This window comes from Centrocercus urophasianus, unplaced genomic scaffold (genome assembly GCF_019232065.1).
Source record: "Centrocercus urophasianus isolate 14NV4802_14NV808 unplaced genomic scaffold, USGS_Curo_1.0 seq_12, whole genome shotgun sequence".
Lineage (NCBI taxonomy): Eukaryota > Metazoa > Chordata > Aves > Galliformes > Phasianidae > Centrocercus > Centrocercus urophasianus.
In genome coordinates this window covers 39,159,564-39,180,556 of record NW_024884364.1, presented here as the reverse complement: position 1 = coordinate 39,180,556, position 20,993 = coordinate 39,159,564, and the positions used below count along the sequence as shown (strand labels likewise).

At 39.6% G+C, this 20,993-nt stretch overlaps 1 protein-coding gene across 3 annotated transcripts in view; it reads left to right on the top strand.

Moving 5' to 3' along the window:
* The window catches only part of GK (glycerol kinase), a 50,974-nt gene extending 32,249 nt beyond the window's left edge, over nt 1–18,725 (top strand). For 2 of the 3 annotated variants that reach the window (XM_042809792.1, XM_042809790.1), the window contains one exon: nt 279–2,773. In XM_042809792.1, the coding sequence (XP_042665726.1) occupies nt 279–292 (14 nt within the window). In that variant the 3' untranslated portion in view covers nt 293–2,773. Of the gene's footprint in view, nt 1–278; nt 2,774–18,108 lie in introns of those variants that run through there. The other variant, XM_042809791.1, reaches the window with a different exon arrangement.
* Nucleotides 18,726–20,993: the final 2,268 nt, after the last annotated feature.

Below are 20,993 nucleotides of genomic sequence, written 5' to 3'. Positions count from 1 at the left end.
GTTAAACTCATTTTCAGAAGAAAATAAACGTAGTATATTTTGATTCTTCTACTTGTTAAAAGTTTACCCGTCTTTATTAGTGTTTTTTCCTCTCATACACACAAAGAACTAGCTTATATTTGCAGAATTCAATTTATAATTGACTTAATTGAGAACAAAAGATGGCTATACTGAGTTCTTCCTATAGCTCAGCTGTGTTATAGTGTGTTAAAAACAATTCAGAGTATTGGAATATTACTAATTTCTATGTTACTAATGGATATTCTTTCTTATTTAAGGTACAGATAAATGAGACTGCTTAATGGACTCTCTGGATGCAGCTGAATTGTTTATTTGTTTGTTTCATTTTGTTTCCTTGTCTGAAGAGATTCCACTACCAGTGTGATGATACTACTTGTGTGACTAAATTCATTCATGAATATACCCGTTGTCAGTCCTTGAGCAACCTCTAAGTGGTACATTGAAACTTAAGTCTTTAGCCCGTCACTTCTCTGCTCCCTTCCCAATCAACTCCAACTGCACTGGAGGCCTTTGTGTGGACTATCTCACACCACCCTTTCAAATTTCTCAAGCCCTAGCACTGTTTGAGAAAGTTGGTATAAAAAACCCTGCAACTTCATAGGTAATATTTCAAATGTTTAGCTAAAATTTTCAGAGTTTTGGTACTTTATACAACCAACTGCAAAAAGTGAATGGTGCACTATGGGACTTTGTAAAGGTCTTACTGTTCTTCCAGCTGCTGTGAATTATCTATCATCTATCTGTGGTTGCCAAAGATGTTTTGTTTTAGTTGCCTCTGTTCTGAAACACCCTCAACGCTAGAAGTTCTTCGAACACTAGCTCAAAATGTATTGACAACAGGAAACATTGCCACTGGTTTGGCAATGAAAAGCTTACTGATACGACAAACAGAGCACTATTGAATTGATCAATCGGAAAGTTTGAAAGTTTGGTTTGGCTTCTGGGAATTGTAGTCAAGTTGCCTATTGTAAGTGTTTAAGACACTAAGTCCTGCAACTGTACATTTAAAGAGGTAGGAGTAAGTAGATGTGTTGGTTAAGGCCATGCTTCTTGTTCTCACCCTTTTGTATTTGATCTGAAAGACAAACATTTGCCTGAAAGACAAATCTGAAATACAGCACACTATACACAGGACAGATCTTTAGTTCTCAGTAACTGATAACTCTTAAAACTACTCTGTACAATATGGTTTTCTTGACCAATACTGTATATATCCTGTTGTCCAATTTAAGGGTATTTTTAGTGATTATTTGTTAAACTTTTGAAAGTTGAAGCTAACGTAGTTTTCCTTAAAGAGGGTCCACTCCAAATTAAATATCAGTGATTAGTTGTTGTTCTCATTTAGTATATCTCAGGGACCAATATCTCCCTCTCATATTCCATGTCTGTGGTTTTAACAGCAAATTGTCACAAAATTTGCAGAGACAACCCAAAACCCTGGCTTTGGGATAGAAAACACTTGGCACCTGAAACTGGCCTTTGGAGTTTGCAGGCAGCAGGAGCGAAAAATGAGTTGCGTCCACTTGGAAAACTTTAAATCCTCCTCAGGTAAAGGAGTGAGGCAATAATCTTCAGCTTTCGTGTCTGTACCAACAGCATGATAAATGCCAGCCTTATTGGATAGGCCAGAGGAAAAGCGTTCTTGTGTAGTGTCAACTGGATTGGTTTAGAATGAGAGCAAAGTTCAATGTGGGAACAACGTGGAGAATTTCAAAACAGAGATCTGTTTCAATGCACTAGGAGTTAAAGGGAGTGTATAAATGTGTGTGTATGTGTTCTGAGGAATTTTTGTCTTTGAAAAAATACTCTTCAAAAAGTTTTTCTTCAGTAAATGACAACTAGGAGCTTAGCTTTAAAAAAAATGTTAAGTATGTGTGTGTCTGAAGCAATGGATTGCACAGAATTTTAGGTCTGTACAATATATTTAATATCAAATGCATATTAATTGCCTTTTTGTTATCAAGTGCAATGACCTTTGAAAATGTGATTTTTAATTCAGTTAGAGTAGGAACATTTTTCCTCCTCTGGTTGCATTGGGTTGTTGTGCACAGGTGAAAATACAACACCAACATTCAAATCCCTCATCTTTTGTAAGTACTCAAATGTGAGGTGTAGAAACTGAAATTTCTGGGCTTTCCAGTTTGTGCTGGGGAGATGAAGAAAGAGTGGAGAGTGGACATGAATCCATAGGAAAGTTGTTATACTTACTTTCTCTGAGCTGTCACTGATTCGGTCTTGCACCAAAGAACAGGAATAAAAGCAACCTTTGGAGCACACAGGGTGAGGACAGAACACGTTTCAAACACTGGACTTCTGAGTATGACTTCTTGCCAAAAACACTGAACGTGGCAGTGATTTATACTGAAGTATTGCCTTTGCCAGTGATGACTCTGGCAGGGAGAAAGATGGCACATAATAAGTAGAAGGAGGATTTTTTGCTGCTTTTCTGATGTATCCTTTACCGGGAAACATAATTCCTATTACTTTTTCACTGAGTAAATATCATAATTTTATTTTCAATTGCTGTTGCAAATATTTTTTAAGAATTTCACACCGCTGTTAACTTTCTACCTACAGTTGAATTATATTGTAAATTGTGTGTTGGGGGTTTGGGGAGCAAACTGTTGAAAGTTAGCTTTTTGTGAAGCTGTGATTTATTTTTTTCTATAAATTGCCAGATTTATAAATTCTTACTTGAGAAATGCATTTACTTGGTATTAAAATACCGTAAATAAATTGTTCTGAACTGTCAGTTTATTCTTGCACATTATCTTTAAGAAACATTTTCACTAATGTTTATTGCGTAAGACACTACTATATGCTGAGGCATATTAAAGAAAGCCCCTCTGTAAGTATCACAGGCACATGCCTTAGTTTGCTCAAATATACAGTTAGGATACATCTTTTAGTGCATTCTGCTTTCAGAAGTCTATTCAGTGTCAAGGACTGGATTAGGACTGACTCGCAGTTCAGGGAGAAGCAAGAGGATGCAAGGAGAACAGCAAAAAGGAGCACAGACCTGACACAGGTAGGCACCAGTGGTCTCAAACAACATCAATGACCACTAGGCCAAATGGCCCATCATCTAATAGTTTTCTCTGGTGACTGCTACAAATAAATCCACTATTAGCCAGAGTGGAAGGGTGTTCATGATTTAGAAACCACTGCTGGCTACGCTATCTCAAATCATGCAGCATTTCTCTTAAGAAAGAAGTGTGAAGGAATGCGTGTATGTGAAGGGAGCATTTATGGAGCATGCCTGCCAGATTCTTGTTTCTGTCTCTGTAGCTCCCAGTTGTATCCTACACATCTGCTGGTACTTAATTATGCCAAGGATATGCCCTTCATCCATAGTCTTTACATAGTGTCCATGTGTCAACATCAGTTGTATGAGTCAGAAACAAACACAAGAATCCTTTAACTACCATATCAGCACAGAAGCCTTGGGCAATGTGTTATTCATTATCAGACCATATCTGCTCATGAGGTTCTGGTCTTTCTTTCACATGGCAAAATTGCAGTTTTGCTATCAGCTGCACTCAGCAAGAGCATAATCAAATTTTGTGATTCATTCACTGGTATTAAGATATGAGAACATCATTAGTGTAGTTAGTGATGATACTTTTAATGTGCATCTTTTCAATAAAAACTAATACAGTGTGTTGGTTTTTTTTTTTTTCTAGTTATTATTACTTGACTGCCATTTATGGAAGTAATGTGTATCAGTGCTAGAGATAAGGGCAGGCAAATAGGTTGTGACCCTTCAGAGCTCAGAAATGACACAGGAACATAGCTGAAATGGTTTTCCCTGACAGGCTGGAGAAATAATTGTCTGACAGGAAAACCAGAAAGTTCAACAAGGTAAAGTGTTGAAGTCTTGCACCTTGGAAGAAATAATCCCAAGCAACAGCTCAGGCTGTTGAGGACCAGCCAGTTGGGAAGCAGGTTTGCCAGAAGGGCCCTGGCAGACACCAAGTTGTTGGCAGCAGAGTGGGCACTGGACCCAAGTTGAGCATCAGGCAGCAAATTCAACAAAGACGGCCAACAGCAGTTGGAGCTGCATCAAGCAGACTGTCACATCAGTAGAGGGAGGTGATCCTTTCCCCAGCCCTGGGTTAAATGTGGTGTGCTGAATCCAATGTTTGGATCCTTTGTGTGAGAGACACATAGACATGGTGGAGCTGGTCTTCTGAGATGCCACAAAGATGACTAAAGGATTGAAGCATCTGTCATACAGGGAGAAACTGAAAGGTCTGGGGCTGCTCAGTTTGGAGAGGGCTTAGACATAAATGCTTGATGCAGGGAGAAAAGACAACCGAGCCAGACTTTCCCAGTGATGCTCAGTGGCAACAAAGCCATTAGGACTCCTATCAGGAAAACTGAGTCTTACACTGGAAATCCTGTTTAAATGTAAGGATACACTTTGACTGGACACACAGTGAAGCAGGTTGCCTGGAGAAGCTGTAGAATCTCCATTGTCAGAGATCTTCAAATACTGACTGGACATAGCCCTGAGCAGGGGTTGGACCTGATGAGCTCCAGAGATGCTTTCAGTCTCAGCTGCTTTTTGAGTCTGTGATTAGGTCACAATTTTGTCTCCACTGTATGCTGATGACTCGAGCCAGCTGACATTAAAGATCAGGGTAGTAGAAATGCTATTTTGTACATAACTAGATCGTTTTGTGTGAATTGGTATTCACCCTCAGTTGCACTTCAGTGTTATTCAACCAACTATTGCATTATTCAACCAGCAAACTATTACTCTGCACCTATCTATATTTTGCTTTGGAAGAATCTGCCCTATTTCTTGGGCTTATTATTCTGTGTTTTAATTTTGAGAGCTAAGTTTCTAAGCAGTTACTAGTGAAAGTTTAAGTAGAGGGAATATTTCTCACATTCCAAATCACTCTATCCTATTACTAAGTTTTCCACGTGGAGTAGTACCAACAGATGGTTCAAAGCAGTCCAAAGGGCAAGTATGGGATAACTCACTTCTAAAGACACAATAGGAAAATTGTGGTTGTCAAAAGCTAAAAATATGTGTTCCTTACACTTTTATTATGGCTAGACATCAATTTGGATGCCATTTATTTTTGTGTTTTAGTTGAAATCTGTAGACTGCTGAGCTGGGAGTTTCCTATCTGACTGTCCATGAAAGCCCAATCAATTTGGTTAGGAGCATGTGCTGCATCATTACTGTGGGGTTCTGCGGGGATGAAGTGCTCTGAGAACTGAAGAGCAAGCAGCATGATGATTGCCTGATAAACTTCTTGGTCCTTGTGCAACTAGAAAAGAGCTTGCAGAGAGGATGACTTTGGTGATTGGTTGTCTCTGTCTAGTGCTTTTCCCTCCCTGCTCTAAAGGAGTTGTCATCTACTTGTTTTGGCAACAGGATGGATGAGTCAGTGTGCTCAACAGCACCCACATTTCCTATACTACTTCACAAACAACTTCAGGATCTTTTGAGGATTTTGCTTCAGCTCCTTTTTTTTTTTCCTAAATGTTCTGACTACATCAGACCTATCCATCTTTCTTGCATATGTTGCCTTGTAGGTGGAGAGGTTATTGAAAATCTGACATAAAGCGTGCTGTTTGATACAGAAGGGCTCAAGACTTGTAGACTGCCATTGGCAGAATACAAGAATGATACAGAAATGCCTTCTGTATATTAATGCATGTCCAACAGTAGGATCCACTTAAAACTGAGAAGATGTGTGACACAAATATTAAGGCACACACACATAATCTGCATGATGTTTCAGTATTAATCTCACTTTCTTCCATAAATACTAAAGCTGAGTATACTGCCCCACTTAAAGGAGGGTCACTTGAAAAACTATAAAAATATGGCTTCAATTTCTATCTGCTTATAACTGGAATCTAAAATAACTCTTCAGTGGACGACTGTTTCTATAAATGGACATGCCAGCACTGCTTGTCCGCCTTTATGGCAGCTCTTGGAAGTGGCCTCCCTACTCCTAGCTTTGTGTCATACTTCCAACGCTGTTCAGCAGTAACCAGCACTTATCTCACTGCTCCACAAAAATGTAGCAGCATCCCAAACTGATCTACAACATTCCTCTTCATCTGCCTGTCCTCTATTTCAGTAGCAGACTGCATTTTCAGAAAAATCAGAACAGGGCACGCTCTGTGGAAGATTCCAAGAAGGTCAATGACCAAACTGCGGCCAGGTTTGTAAGAGCATTGATTCTTCAGGGGAATCATTGATTCTTCCTTTGTCAATTCTGAAGAAAAAAAAAACTTTAGCAAGAAGAAAAGCTTGTAATGCTTTCACACCACAAATACTGGAAGCATCAGTTGCTCTACAATATTTTTGGTTTTACTTTAATGAAGAAAGGGAAAAGAGATGATTAGTGACATGTCTGGAATGTGCAAGAACCTGTTCCTTCTCATGAAGGAAAATATGAGATGATAGCTCTAATATTGTCCTCTAAATAACTATCATTGTATCTCTGTCAAACTAAAGACATATTATTAAGCCTCCGTAGGACACTCCCCGCAGGAAATAGGCTTGTACTCTTGTTTGTGTTCTGGTATCTTCAAGGAGGTTCAAACCACTGCACATGCAACATGATGACTATTCCATTGCTCTCTGCTCCATGTTTGGTTTGGATTTCAGCTCGTGTGATCATTTTTCAATGGTTGCTGTTCTTTTTGTTTTCCTGCTGACACTGACCAACAAACGGAAGTACACAGCATGAGAAGTGTCATGCTACTAAATATTCAATTACATTAATTAAAAGAATCTCCATATTAAATACATCAATTCATTAGATGAAACATATTATGGTAGCGCTGAAAGATCTCGTTTGTTAATCCCGAAATGTCTTATCTGTTTATTAATGAGTTTGTGAAACATCTCAACTGATGCGTAGATGAGGCACTCTTTGTATTGGAATACCCAGTATGGCCTTATTATTTGGTGTGTGTGACAAGCTGTTACGAAAGGCAGAAGAAACACAAGAATTTCAGCAGGCCAGATCCCATTCTAACGCAACAGTGATCACTTCAGCAAGCAATAGGATGGCTGAAGGTCGTAACAGTGGGGTGATGCTGCCCTACAGAATGCCCTTGTAATCTGAAAATCTTGAAGGATTCTGTTACAGCTTCATGTAAAAGAAAAAAAACACAGTTATTCTTCCTTGCCTTTCAAAGTGGCATGTTTTGAAGCTATCGCTGCAATATTTGGCACAGCGTCCTCAAAATGAAAATGTTGAAACCATCATTTAAATATTTATGCAAAGGCATGAGTCACAGCCATATTACCTTACAATAGAAACAGCAGTAAGATCAGCATAAGAGCAACTCATTTACAAGCTGCATATCGTAACACCAAACTAGCTTGCAGCAAGTATGTAGCACTAAACACATATGAAGAAAGACGGTGAACTCTTTCATAATAAAGAAACAAAAAAACATAAGGAGTGGCAATTCTTCTGTGCAGGAGTCACCCTGAGACTATTAACATTATGCATTTTTCACACCAAGGTCACAAAGTTCCAGCACTACATGGACCTAACAGTCCAACTGCACAGCAGAGCTGTTAGAACTAGGTCATTTCTTTTTCTTTGTGACATCTTCGTATAGAATCATAGAATCACAAGGTTGGAACAAACCTACAAGATCATCTAGTCCAACCGTTCTCCTATCACCATTACTAACCACTAAGCTACTAAACCATGTCTTGTATCCTTATCTCGGACATCACCTTGACCTTGGAGTGAACTGATGTTCCCTAGGGAGGAAAATGAATGTAACTGAGACTCATGCCTCTTTTTTTTAACTTTTTTAGGGAAGTTAAAGGTTTGCAGTATGTGAAGCACAAATTCTCCTTATGATGATGCTTCCCCTTAGTTTTTCTCTCTCCATACAACACTTTTCTGAAGGCTCATTGGCAATTACATTGAGCAACAACTTCTTCACAGGAGTCTCAGAGATACCTCTCCCCCTTTCTTCTCTGTGTCTCCTGTCTTTTATTCTGAAAACAGCTTTTTAAACACTGAAACATGCCAGAAACTTAAAACTAAGTACTATGAAAAATAAAAAGCTAGAAGAGAAGCCCTTGATTCACTTTTCAGATTTCCCTGCTGCCTGCTTTTCCTTGAATTTCATCTATCTCTGGATCCTGCAGGTTCTGTTTGATTTCCCTCATGCACCTCCCACTGGAACAGTGGCAAACACCTTTTTTTTTTTTTCACAGCCTTTCGTTATTACCTTCTCTATTCTCTAGCCCTGGCAAAAATGAAGGCATTTTACATCCACCCGGAAGGCTACTAATGTTGTTGGGTCATTCTGCAGCGCCTATACTCCTTATCTGCCTTTGCAGAGGTGTTCCTCGTCTTACATCTTGACAGGCAGCCATAGCCCATTGCTACAGTCCAAAGATGCTCTGTGCAGAGGGGTGATATGATGAAGAGTTGCACTGAAGTCCATGTTACTGGATGTCTGTTGGGATTCAGGATAGCATCTTGTAGGGTTTTCTATGGGTCTGGTTTACACCATGACAGTAATAGAATACTGCTTCTGGTCCCTGGCCAGGAAATGAGCATCAGGAGGAGAAAAAAAATATTTATGTATGATACACAGCATAGTTGAGTTTGTATACATTCCTTCTCTGTTCCAACTCTAGTGCTGAAGGCAGGCCCACGCTGCGGCCCTTTGGCAGCACAGCTCTGCTACCCACAGAGGTAAGGATGCTTTGCTTGGATGGTATCCTAGCAGTCCCACACACCAGCTAGTGGCAATGCTGTGCTTTTATTGGCAACATGGATATTTTAGATGGGCACTGATCTGAAATCTCTCTATTACCACAGCAAAATTGCTTTACTGCTATCTTATTTCTGCACATTATGAAATTCCGCATTTACAGACACAGCCTTGGCATCTTGGGCTTGAAACCAGACTGTTAGCAGAACACTTTCAATAGCTTCTTGCTCAGGCCAGATCAGAGAGTACTTCTAATTTAAACACTGTAGAATAAATAAAAAGTATTTAAAGTAATACCTCCTCAGTGAAGACAAACATTTAAAGATTATCAGAAAGGAATTAATGGCAAGGGTTAAATAAAAAGCCTTCAAATGGTTGTATCACTTTATTTGGATGCATGCACCTGTAAGAAGAGATCCTGTCCCTCTGCTCTGCACTGCTGAGACCTCACCTGGAGTACTGTGTCCTGATGTGGAGTCCTCAGTACAGGAGAGACATGGACCTGTTGGATGCATCCAGAGGAGGGCCACAAAAATGATCCAAGGGAAGGGACACTATGAGGACAGGCTGAGAGAACTGGGGCTGTTCAGCCTGGAGAAGAGAAGGCTGCGAGGTGACCTGAGAATGGCCTTTCAGTATCTAAATGGGAGCTACAGGAAAGAAGGGGGTGGACTCTTTTAGCAGGATCTGTTGTGATAGGACAAGGGGAAATGTTTCAAACAAAAAGAGGAGAGATTGTGACTGGATATAAGAAATAAGCTGTTGGGTTTTTTTTTACAGTGGGGGTAGTGAGACACAGTAACAGATTGCCCAGAGAGGCAGTGGATGCCCCGTCCCTGGAGACGTTCAAGGCCAGGCTGGAGGGGGCTCTGAGTAACCTGGTGTAGCTGTAGGTGTCTCTGTTCATTGCTGAGTTATGGCCATGCGTGTTACTCTTACTATCTATTTAAGGTATGTTTTGTACTCAGGATCCATTTACACAAATGCGGTATTTATTACGCTCATTTTCAACAAACATAAATTTGTTTTGCTTTCTTGACATTTCCGTCATTTGCCAGCACTGCCTACGTGAACAGCAATTAAAGCCACAAGTGACGAGAGAACATACTGAATTATTGGGCAGTTTATGAACAGTGGCTGGATGAAAAATGTTTGCCTGGTTATGAATTCAAATGGAATTTGAAACTTTTGACTGACGAGAAATTTAAAGCATAAACTGCATTTTCTGAACAAAGGAGCAGAGAATTGTTTTGGCTTTCTTAATAACATTTTGCCACTGCGGAAATGAAGCATGTAGCACCTGTTTAAAATTATAAACAAGACAGGCTGACTGCATTAATTTCTCAGGAAAGCTCAATTCATATATAATTACAAGTGCTTACTTGACAGTATGACAAATAGAAGCCCTTAATATATTCACAGAGTAAGTTATACAGGAGCAGAAAAGTCTTTATTTCCCCTATGCACAGAAGCCATTTCTTGATGCCACTTGAATCTTCACCACTTATTTTGGTCTCAGGGTGCCCACCGAGACAACTCTCTGTGCTTTGGTAGCTACCTGTTTTCTGGATACTGAAAGAGTTCCCAACCTTACCACCAGTCAGAGGACAACCAACCTCCAAGGATGCGGGTCTTCTACCAGCAGCCTGCAGCTGAACTGTCTGATAACCGGGCATTCTGGATCCCACCCAACCATCTTCTTTCCTTCATTCACAGACTGTTTTGTAGATACAAGCAGTTTAGACAAAGAATGAGCCTTCAGTCAGCACAACAGCCAGACGACTCCCACCCAGCCCTTTTCACATCATGTCACCTCCACCCAGGTGACATTTGAAAACCCATTACGGGGTCCTGACAAAATGAAAGCAATTTAAAAATCCGGACTGCTGTAATTGTATGTATTTGTCAAGTTTATCAAGTAATTTCTGTAAAGTGCATTGATTTAAAACACTACAGAAGTTTTAATTAAAATTTATTTTGATATATAAAATAAGTCAACCAGATTTGATAATTAAACCTTGGCAGAAAGGATTTAAATGGAAAATGCTAGGGCTTAAATTGCATTAATCACCTAAGGCTAGTCAACATAGCCTTCTCTGCTGCTTTCCTGATGGAGGGGGAATGAGAGAAATAAAAATACAGTGCTGAAATGTCTGTGTAGAAGTAGATATTAGCCACTTCATACTGCTCCCTGATTTATAAAATGTGTTACCATGGCTTTCAGAGGGAGGAAAGTAATATTCTCAGTGGTGAGCAACAGCTGGGCATCATTTACGTCTGGAAAGGGGAGGTGGTGCTCTCATTGCACCGCTTTCCAGGAATACGTTCCCTTCCCTCCCCAGTGCCTTCTGTATCCTGCTCAAAGCCATTGCTTCTTTTTCCTTGTTCTGCCTTAACATTCTCTGAATTACAGCTTTCTTGCAAAAAGGAACTTTATTTTCTAAGCAATTTTTTCTCTTAATATTTTGTCAAGCAAAACACAGATGTGTAACATTCAGGAGCTCTTCTTTTCCACTGGACTATGTCCCCTCCCTTTGCGTGAGGCCCCTGAACAGAAACAAGAGCGAGAGAAGCCCCAGGAAGCTCCCTGTGAAGCTGTGGCTTCTACATCAGGAGTTAGCTGTGTTAGGAGTTAGAAGCTTTCTCTTCTTTTTCCACACACAAAACCTGGCTCTGAGGTTTCAGACCTTGGTGTGCAGCTCTGGAGCTCCCCCCTACTCACTGATACTGCTTGAGGCTATGGCAGTGTGAAGGGCTTGAGTTGGCTTGATTCTGGGTTGTCAAAGGTGTATAATCTGGAAAACAATCTGAATTTTGGGGGCAGGGTAGGAGAAGACTGTGGTGGACAAGTGCACTGAAATTTTGCAGAATGCTTGTTTTTCCACAAGATTTTGATTCAGTCTACATCTCAGTAGACTACTCTGCAGAATTTTAGTCAACATGTGCATCCTTTGACATTGTGTGACAAAGATTCACAGAATCATAGAATCACAGAATGGTTTGGGGGGAAGGAACCTGAAAGTCCACACCATCTCAACACCTGCCATGAGCAGAGCTGACCCCCACCAGCTCAGGCTGCCCCAGGCCCCATCCAACCTGGCCTTGAGTGCCTCCAGGGATGGAGGTTGAGACTAGATAATCCTTAAGGTCTGTTCCAACCCAAACCATTCTAAGATCCTACGGTTCTAATGGCATTGCCACTGTTGTCATCTCTAATGATTTTAATACAAGCTTATAGTACTTAGAGTTCTGGATTAAAATTATTGCTTGCAAGTATAGTTATATATTTTTAAACTCTAGATTTTTTTCTCTCTCTCAAAGAGAAGACAGGAAGTAGACAAAAATAATTACATTTTTCAAATCAAGAATATTTGAGTTGCTGGGCTTGGCAGCATATTTGTCTCGTCTAACTGGGCTGTGGAAAACAGCTCTCAGAAAGTCTGTTGGGTCTCCTACAGCTTATCTTCATTTCTGTATGCCTTCTGCTCTTCTCTCTGTAGAGTGATGTGAATGCATCAGGATTATTCCACTGAAAGGGAATTACTTTCTCACTGCTTTCCTTTGTGAATTGTTGAAATAGGAACCTATGCCATAGTGCTTCCTACAGTAGAAATATGTGAATAAGGGGGTTTATTATTAGAACACAAGACATTCACAGACTAGTCTAAAATCAAATTCTGAAGGTGGGTAAGTACATAAAATCTTTGTAGTTTCTAGCTTCCATACATAAATTATGGCAACTTACTGCAGAATTTACTCCTGAAGGATAGTGGACACTGCGTTGAAGAGATGCATTAAAATTGAGTTCATTTTCTACCAATTTCCTTAAAAACTGTGTTCCGCTGCCTTTTTTAACTTTTTCTTTTCTACGAAATGAATTAATCTGTTTTGTGCTCCATAAATGAATGACAGGAAGATGAACTCACATAAACTCATCCTGTTCGTCAGTTTGACTTTCAAATTAGCAGAGGCAAGGGAACTGCTTTTCACATGTATTTTTTATGAACTGGATATTAGATGCTTCTAAAAATAAGCATAAATGAAATTGCTATATGTAATGATAGGATTAGAAAAAAGGCAAATTTCTCTAAATACCAGTATTTATCACTTTTCTACCTGAACGCTGGGTCAGAATTGAAATTCTATTGGCACACACTCTAGACCTGTGTTTCCAGCTGTGGGTATGAAAAATTCCAGGACAGCCGCATTGAAAACACTAAGAAGCATTGGTGCAGTTGCATGAGAATCTGCAGGCTATCACTGCACTGATTTAAGCAATTTCTCTTAATTCTGCACTAACCTGAGCTCTTACATCATACAGTTGAACTAAAACTAATTACAACAAAATAATGTTTCAAGGGAGATGCATCCTACATCTAGACAGTTCAGAATGAGAGGGTTGGTTAAACATGTAATCAAATACATATTATTTTTATAGAAACATAATTATAGGAAGGGAAATGCATTTTAGTGTATTTGAGGAAATGTATGCTCCACTTCTGGTTCTCTATTTCTATATATTAGTTTGGTTATTACACGGTGAGTTCCCAACATCCACAGAAAAAGCATTAAGGATTTAGTACTGATAATTCTATGGTGGTCCAGTTTATTTACTCAAGGTAATGAAAAGAGCCACAGGTCCCACAGAATCCATAGACTTCTTTGTCTATGAGCCTGAAAAACTTTTGCAATATCTCTGCAAAGCATCTTGCAGCAGTGTAATGCTTGCTTATGGCCTTTATTTTACAGACAGGGAGGAAGGCTCAGAGCAGCCCCACTGCTGACCATTGGCATGCAGCACATTGCTCAGGAACCAGCAGAGGCACAATTCTCTTGGTTAAATTGAACTCACAGCGAATAGGTACTGAAATAACACATTTTTAAGACTGCCATGCCAATCCTTCCTTCAGTCCACACCTGGAGCACTCTGCTGAGCCCACCTGCAATGGACAAAGCCCCTGAGGCTGTCCTTGCATTGCTGGTGGGAATCAGTCAGCAACAGTTGTTATTTATTGCTGTGCATTTGTCAGCTGGTGCTGTGTAATTGCATTGCATTGCAGGTATCTATGCTGTTATACTTGCATTTCTGTTTCCATTTTTCCCTTCTGTCTTGGTAAATAGCCTTTATCTCAGCCCACAAGTTATAATTCAATCCCAGTTTTCTCCCTCATCCCACTTGCAGGAAGTGAGCATGTGGCCGTGTGGTACTGAGATGCTGCTGGGATACACCTCAATATGGAGCCCAGTGCTCTGCTCTGCTCCTCTGAGTGTCCTTCAGTGTAGAATGCTTACACTGCAATTGCAACGTAAGGTTCCTCCAACACTAGAGATAGAAATGCCAGCAGCAAGGCCACCAGTGAGGAGATCCTGGGGATTTTAATCCTGGGGAAAAAAAAAAAAAAAAGAGAGAGCTCCAGGTTTTAATGAAGAGATCACTGATGAAGAGGTTTGGGGTTTTAATAAAATGGTAATTTCAGCTTTTAACATGACCAAAAAAAAAGTCTCAGTTATCATCTGTTGGTTTTTCCTAATGTAGATGGGCAGAACCAGTGGATAAAGAGGTTTGTTATTAGTATGCAAGACATGCACAGAATGCTCTGAAATCAAATTATGAGTAGGTGGCTAAGTACTTGGGTTATTTATATTGTATCTTCAGAGATATACTACGTATTGACTGTGATGACCCATCAGCTCCAGCTGAAGCGTTCAGCCCCAGAGTTTGATTCGTTGCTCATTCATTTTAGTTTTAAAATAGCCTTCATTCTGATCCCTGATGAAGCTAATGAGCAGTGCTTATGTACAGTATCCCAGAAGCAGTTAATAACACAGTACCTAATTGCTGGGAAGAAGCATTTTTTTTTAATGAGAATATTGCTATTCCAAGCCATGATTAATCAGTTAAAATCAGCAAAGTGCTGTTTACATAGCTCCTTCAATATAAATATTATGTAGTGGGCTGTTGATGGCATCTCTAAATATTCAGGAACAAGTGGAGAAGATTTAGGGACCTGAGCACTTATTCAAACATTGACTGAACTGCCACTACATCTGAAGAGATGGTTTACTCTTGCCTTTACAGAAACTGAAAGTTGGGAAAAATTTAAAAATATGATGCTTTCTCCTTGGTCTCTTCAGTAGGAGTAGGAGTTTGACAGTGCCCAAGCACATCTATATTTTCTGGCAATAATTAAAAACAGACCATTAAGTGTATAATTTGGGGAAGAAAAGAGTTGCCTGACCATTGGGTCTCTTGTAGCTCAGGGGAAGCTAGAGGGGCAGAGCTGCTGCTCTACAGTTTTTTGTTTTTTGTTTTGTTTTTTTTTTTTCCTGTGATTTAGATAGGATATGGACAGCAGGTTGGGGGTTGGAGAGAGTGGTCACAGGAACCCTACGACAGGTTGCACAGGTAGCCGTCTAGCTGGGTCTTGAATATCTCCATAGGAGGAATGTCCACAACCTCTCTGGGCAACCTGTTCCAGTGCTTCATCATCCTTACCGTAAAGAAATTCTTCTGTATGCTGGTACAGAACTTTCTGTGTTCAAGTTTTTGGCCACTACTCCTTATCCTAACACTACACGCCACTGAGAAAGATTTTGCCTTTTAATTTGGACAGATACATCAACATTTTCCACACTGTTTACAAGTTCCTTCCATCCAGCATTGATGGCTGCACGTTTGTGTGGTCAGCTGGCATGAAGCTGCCCAGAGCATATAGCTCACTGTGCTGGGTGTGGGGAGAATGGGAAAACTCATTTGAGCTTGAACTAGCTTCAGTACTAGTTTTAATGGTAGCACAAATTGATGCATGGAGAACAAAACATAATCTGTGCTCTGAAGGCACTTTTGTCTATTTCAGCTGAAAATTGTATAAATTTTTGAAAGGTGAACTATAAAAATTGGGGCAGGTATCTTAAGTCTTCATTAATTGTGAATATAGGACACGTCAACTTTGCAACTCCACAAAACTATCACTCTATGTTGTTGGTTTTGAGCATAAAAGCTTCATAGAAATGCAATGAAAGGAACTGTTTATCACTGCTTTATTTGTAATTTAATCTTAATAAATCAAAGAATCACCAAGGTTGAAAAGACCTTCAAGATCATCCAGTCCAAACATCCACCTGCCACCAGTATTTCCCCACTAAACCATGTCCCTCAGTACAACATCAAACACTTCTTGAACTGGGGCGGTGACTACACCACCTTCCTGGGCAGCGCGTTCCAGCGTCTGACCAAAATATCCATACATTGAAAGCTGTCTTCTTGGTCTGTGAGGATAACACTCTCTCTGGTCATTAGGTTTATTTTCTCTTGTCCTTCTCCCACCTCTGAGTCTTAGCTTGAAAGATGAGATTTTAGTTTCCACTGACGATGTCCATTTCTTCTTCATCTTTTCAGGGCAGGCAAGTGTAAAAAAAATAATACCCAGAACAAAGTGCTGAACGCAATAGCTCTGATCAGAAAATGTTTCCATTTAGAAAAGGTGTTTAACTGTATTCTAATGCTCAATGAGACTTCAGTGAGAAAGATGTAGTGGTGTGTTTCCAGACTAAGAAAACAATTCCAATCAATTTGCATGCTTAATCCTTGCCAATAGAGCAGAAGGTCTGTGTTCCCTGATGACTGAGAATGATGAATATGCAGAGCTGGTGTGGTAATCTTTTAAGTGATGGGCTTTTTAGAAGCCTCAATAAAATATTTAGTAGGGAAGATCTTCCTATGTATACACCACAGACTCTTTGAAATATGGAATGCCTTGAAATAAAGTGCAATTAGCAACTGTAAATATAGGAGTGCAAAAAAAAAAAAGGAGTAAGCACTTTTCAGGAAAAAGAAAGTTTGAAAAAGTAATAAATTGCCTTAAATTCTAAAAAGAGTTTCATCAATAATGGGAAAGGTACCAGAAAGTTTCTGTGACTCAGTATTGATTTTTATGCTGCCTTTGAAAGGCACTTGCAGGTCATTACTGAATTAGATGGAGCAACCCTGAAGATCCTCAGGGTTGCCATCCTCAGAAGCGAGGTATTTGTTACTCACGGTCACTGCAACTGTTTATTTTTGGAAAGCCATTAGTTCCACATTGTTCATAAGAAAGAACAGTTTCAAGTGCCTAGCAAAAAAAATCTGAAGTTTCTATTACTGCCTGTGAGTGTTTATACACAACTCTTCTAAAGAATTTTATTTCTACCATAAAATAATACTTCATTATCTTCTGTCTTAGCTTATTTTAGCTTTTCAGCTGATTATTAACTAACATCCTACTGTCAGCTGACTTGTGAGCATCATTTTTACCATCTGATGTTAAAGCCGTGGCATATACATGTAGGAGTCTGGTATAAATAAACACAAGCAGTAGTGTAGTGTTTAGTAAGGAAATAACTTGGTAGGTGGTTAGGCCAGCCTCCGGGTGGACAAGAGTCTGAATAACTACTTTATTCCTGCTGGCAATGGCAATTCAGATGCATCTTCATTTTGTGTGATGTTGAGGAAGAAGGCTGAATTTGGGACGTTGTTTTTATTCCATCTATCCAATTGGCTAAGCCAAAGCACTTACTGCACCACAGTACAATATTCATTTGACTTCTCACTTATATCATATTGCCTGCCAGCCTTACACTTTAAGTTTTTGTTAGAATACACAGGTTATTTTTCATCTCTCCTTCAGCAGCTCAAATTCATGTTGGTGCCAGTTCTTCATTGCCCTTTCTGTATCTTTTTTCTTCAGTTTCTTCAGTTTTTCTTCATTTTTTCTTTTTTTCGCTTACATTGTCTGTTGCTTCATACAGAAGAGGGTATCTTCTCTAAATATTAAATATACAGTAGAACTTAAAGAATAAAGAAATCCCCAAACTAATCCTTCTGTGTAGTGCTACTTTACAACTTCATTTCCTTTCAGTTTTAGCAGCCTACCAACATTAGGATTACCTTCTCCAGATAACTCTTTTTTTCCCCAGTGTGGGTTAAATGCCTGTGCTGGGAAAAAAAAAGATTAAAAAAGCATTCTTAAGGGAATTTAAAGTGTAAGCCTTTATGTTCTATATTACATTTACTAGAAATTCTGGGTGCATGAATATAGTTAATCGGAATGTGCTAGGAGAGGATAGTAGAGTGCCAACCCCCACCAGTCCCAGCTGTGCCTGGGAAGGTGCCATTGAGTGGCTCCAGCTGCATCCTGGGACTAGAGCAAGCCCAAATCAGCTGAATTAGTTTTCTGTTATTTTGGAGATTCATGGAGATTAAGACAAAAAATAAAACTGCCACTGCTGGTTTGCTCAAATTTCCTTCTTTTTACCAGGTAAAAGATGAGAATTTTTAAAATAGTATTGGATCTATGATTTATTCTGTTGTTTTTATTTCAGTTTTTGGTGTCCTAGTTAATGGAAATGGAATGTGGCTTGGAGGCTTCATTTGAAGAAAAATAAATTAATTGCACTTGAACATTCTCTGAAGATAGGAAAATATAAAAAGAGGCCATGCTGAGCATCTGCTTTAGTAATTCCATGGACAGCAGCAGAAGAGGAAGGGTTACAGCAAACTTGGAAGGCAACCAGAGCATCTTTTATGTTCTTCTGTTGTCTATTTTCTTTATTTTACATAGGACCTGTCATGAAGATCTTTGTACTTTCTTTCTTGGGAAAATAATTACACTTCTCCTTTAATCAGGCAACTATTTGGTGTCTCATATGACTGTCTTCCCCCTCCCCCGTTCTCCCCCCAAAAACATGGAGATATGTTTATCTTTACAGGTTGATTTCTGATGATTTTTGAAAGATGTGATCATTTCTGTTTATCTTTCCTAGAAATACTAGGCCTTCAGTTAGGATTGTTTAAACAGTTATTATTTTGGATGGGAAGAAGAAGAAAATAGGTGGATCACTAAGTATTGTCTATTTGCTTTTGTGATGTTCAATCTTGTTCTAAATGCTTTGTCATTACGTTTACTAGATAAAGTCACCTCTGTATTTCAGCACAAGAATTTGCTGCTTGTACTCTGTTGTGTCAGGATTTGTGTATATAATACTTTTCTCAAAGCTTACAGTCACCAGAAATCACAAATAGATTTAAAAGTGTGTATCTCTGGAAGATGCAGACATGGAAATGCTTTTTCTCACTGAAAGGCATCTGAAGGGTGTACATGAACTCCTAAGAGATGATTCCTTTAGCACTCTTCACTGATTTTCTATTATTCAAAAGTAACTTAGAATTGGAAATAAGAAATTGCTCTAGTATTGGAGCTGATTTATTCCATACTTTGCTGTAAAATCAAACTAACTTCTCAACTTAAAGCTATGTTTTCCAATCAAATATCTTTTTCTCCTGTACACTGAAACCTCTTCAAACACTATAATTTGCAGGTTTAAGAAGCCATGTTGGGCCCCCTCTGAGTGCTGCAGTTAGTGGGTTCTCATAAGTATTCCTGTAAAGTATATTAAGGACTGTCATAGGTCAGCAATAGTAGCTGATAAGTATTCTAAATTCATTAAGTTGATTTGCACTGTTTTGCACAGTTACAATAAAGTGACAAATTCAGGTATCATCGGATGACTTGATAAACCAGTGAGAGCTTGTCTCCAGCACCAGAGACCTTCCAGTGTTTGTCTCCAGCTTCTCCAACATATCAAACAGCTCCAGGTCCGTTCCTTATGGCAGTGCCTATCTGTAACTGCTGGCACACAGCTGCTGGTGCGCTGGCTGGCCGTGGGCTCTGCCATTGAGCTCATGTGTGTCTACCCAAACTTGGCCTTCTTGTGGGGTGCTCGTGCCTGCACAGGTGGATGCTCAGGTGCTTGGCTGAATCAAGGCTATGAGAGCAACTTCCTGCCTCTTCACAGTGAGGAATGGCCTGGGTACAACCCCATGCTCTAGAGCTGCCTTCTCCAATGGGACATCATGCAGAGTTCTTAGTTTCACATCTGGAGTTGGTACTCTCTTCAATGTAGATTTCATTGCAGACATGGTTTACATTTACAGTGGGTGTAGAGAAATCAGGGGATATAATAACATTTGAGGTTTCTGAGGTACGTGTTAGCTATGAAGTTATAATCTATACCTCCCAGTTTCATAAACATGAAAAGAGATCACTGTTTGTTTCCCCAGACACTCTAATTTGGGGCAGCAGCACTGAGGGTATGTCCAGCAGATATTTTGGAAGAAGGTAGCTCTTTTTCATTGTATTTGGGCTTTGAAAGGCTGTCCTTGTAACTCATTCACAGAACTTTTACTGAAAGCAAAAGAAAGTTTTGTGCAGGAGGTTATTTTCCAGCATGAAAAACGTCAATGTGGGCTTGGTGCTGAAGCTGCAGCCACAGAGCTGCAATGAACTCAGCTCAAATTTACTGATGGCAAACAACCTTTACATGGCTCTTCAGCAGTGTTTAGGACTTTCCATTTACCTATCTAAATTTCTTTCAGACTGGCAAAGACCAGCCAGTGTATTCTATCTGACCACGCGGAGGATTTTTTTTTTTTTTTTTTGCCTTGGTACAACATTCAAAAAGCTTTTTTATACTTTCAATCAAGTTTCCAAGGCTTTTGTTACCTACAGTGAACACTTCATTTAGTAAGTTAACATGTACAGTGCAAAGTATCTGATTCTCATTGTGCTGGCTCTCAGCATAATAGCTTTTCCGAACTGATGTAGTAATTTACTAATATTAATACTATGACTTGTTTACAATTACATCCTTCACCAGTTTTTTAATTATTAGTACTAATAGTGAAGATTGTATTTTACTGTCAGTTTGGTTTTTCTTTGTAGGACCAATTAAGAAAACAATGATGATGTTTCCCTCCATGGTGCCTAGGCTGGTGTTCCACCAAAACTGCTCAAAAGGGGCTTCTGTGGTTGCGCCCCTTACGTGGAAAGAGCAGTTGTGCTCAGCTGGCTGAGAGGGCTGATGGCTTCTGTGCCACTCTGGTGGAGGCCAGCTCTATAGCTTCTCAAAAGCTTTTCTTTTGTTTTATTAAAAAAGTTATTGTTCTCCTACCTCAGGACTGCTGGAAGGCTGAGCTGTGGGAAAGGGAAAGGAAAGCTTTCCTGGTATTCTGGACCAGTGTGGTTTTCTGGATGTTTTAGCATGTATCTGGGCACTTGGAAAAGTTAGAGCAGATGGTAATGCGCAAACTGGTGATAACTTCATTCATTCCCTGAGGGATGTTGTCATTAAGCTGGAGCTGAGCACCCACTGCCTTGGTGCTCTTAGCATTCAAACATGGGTGGAAACAAAGGAGGTTATCTTCAGAT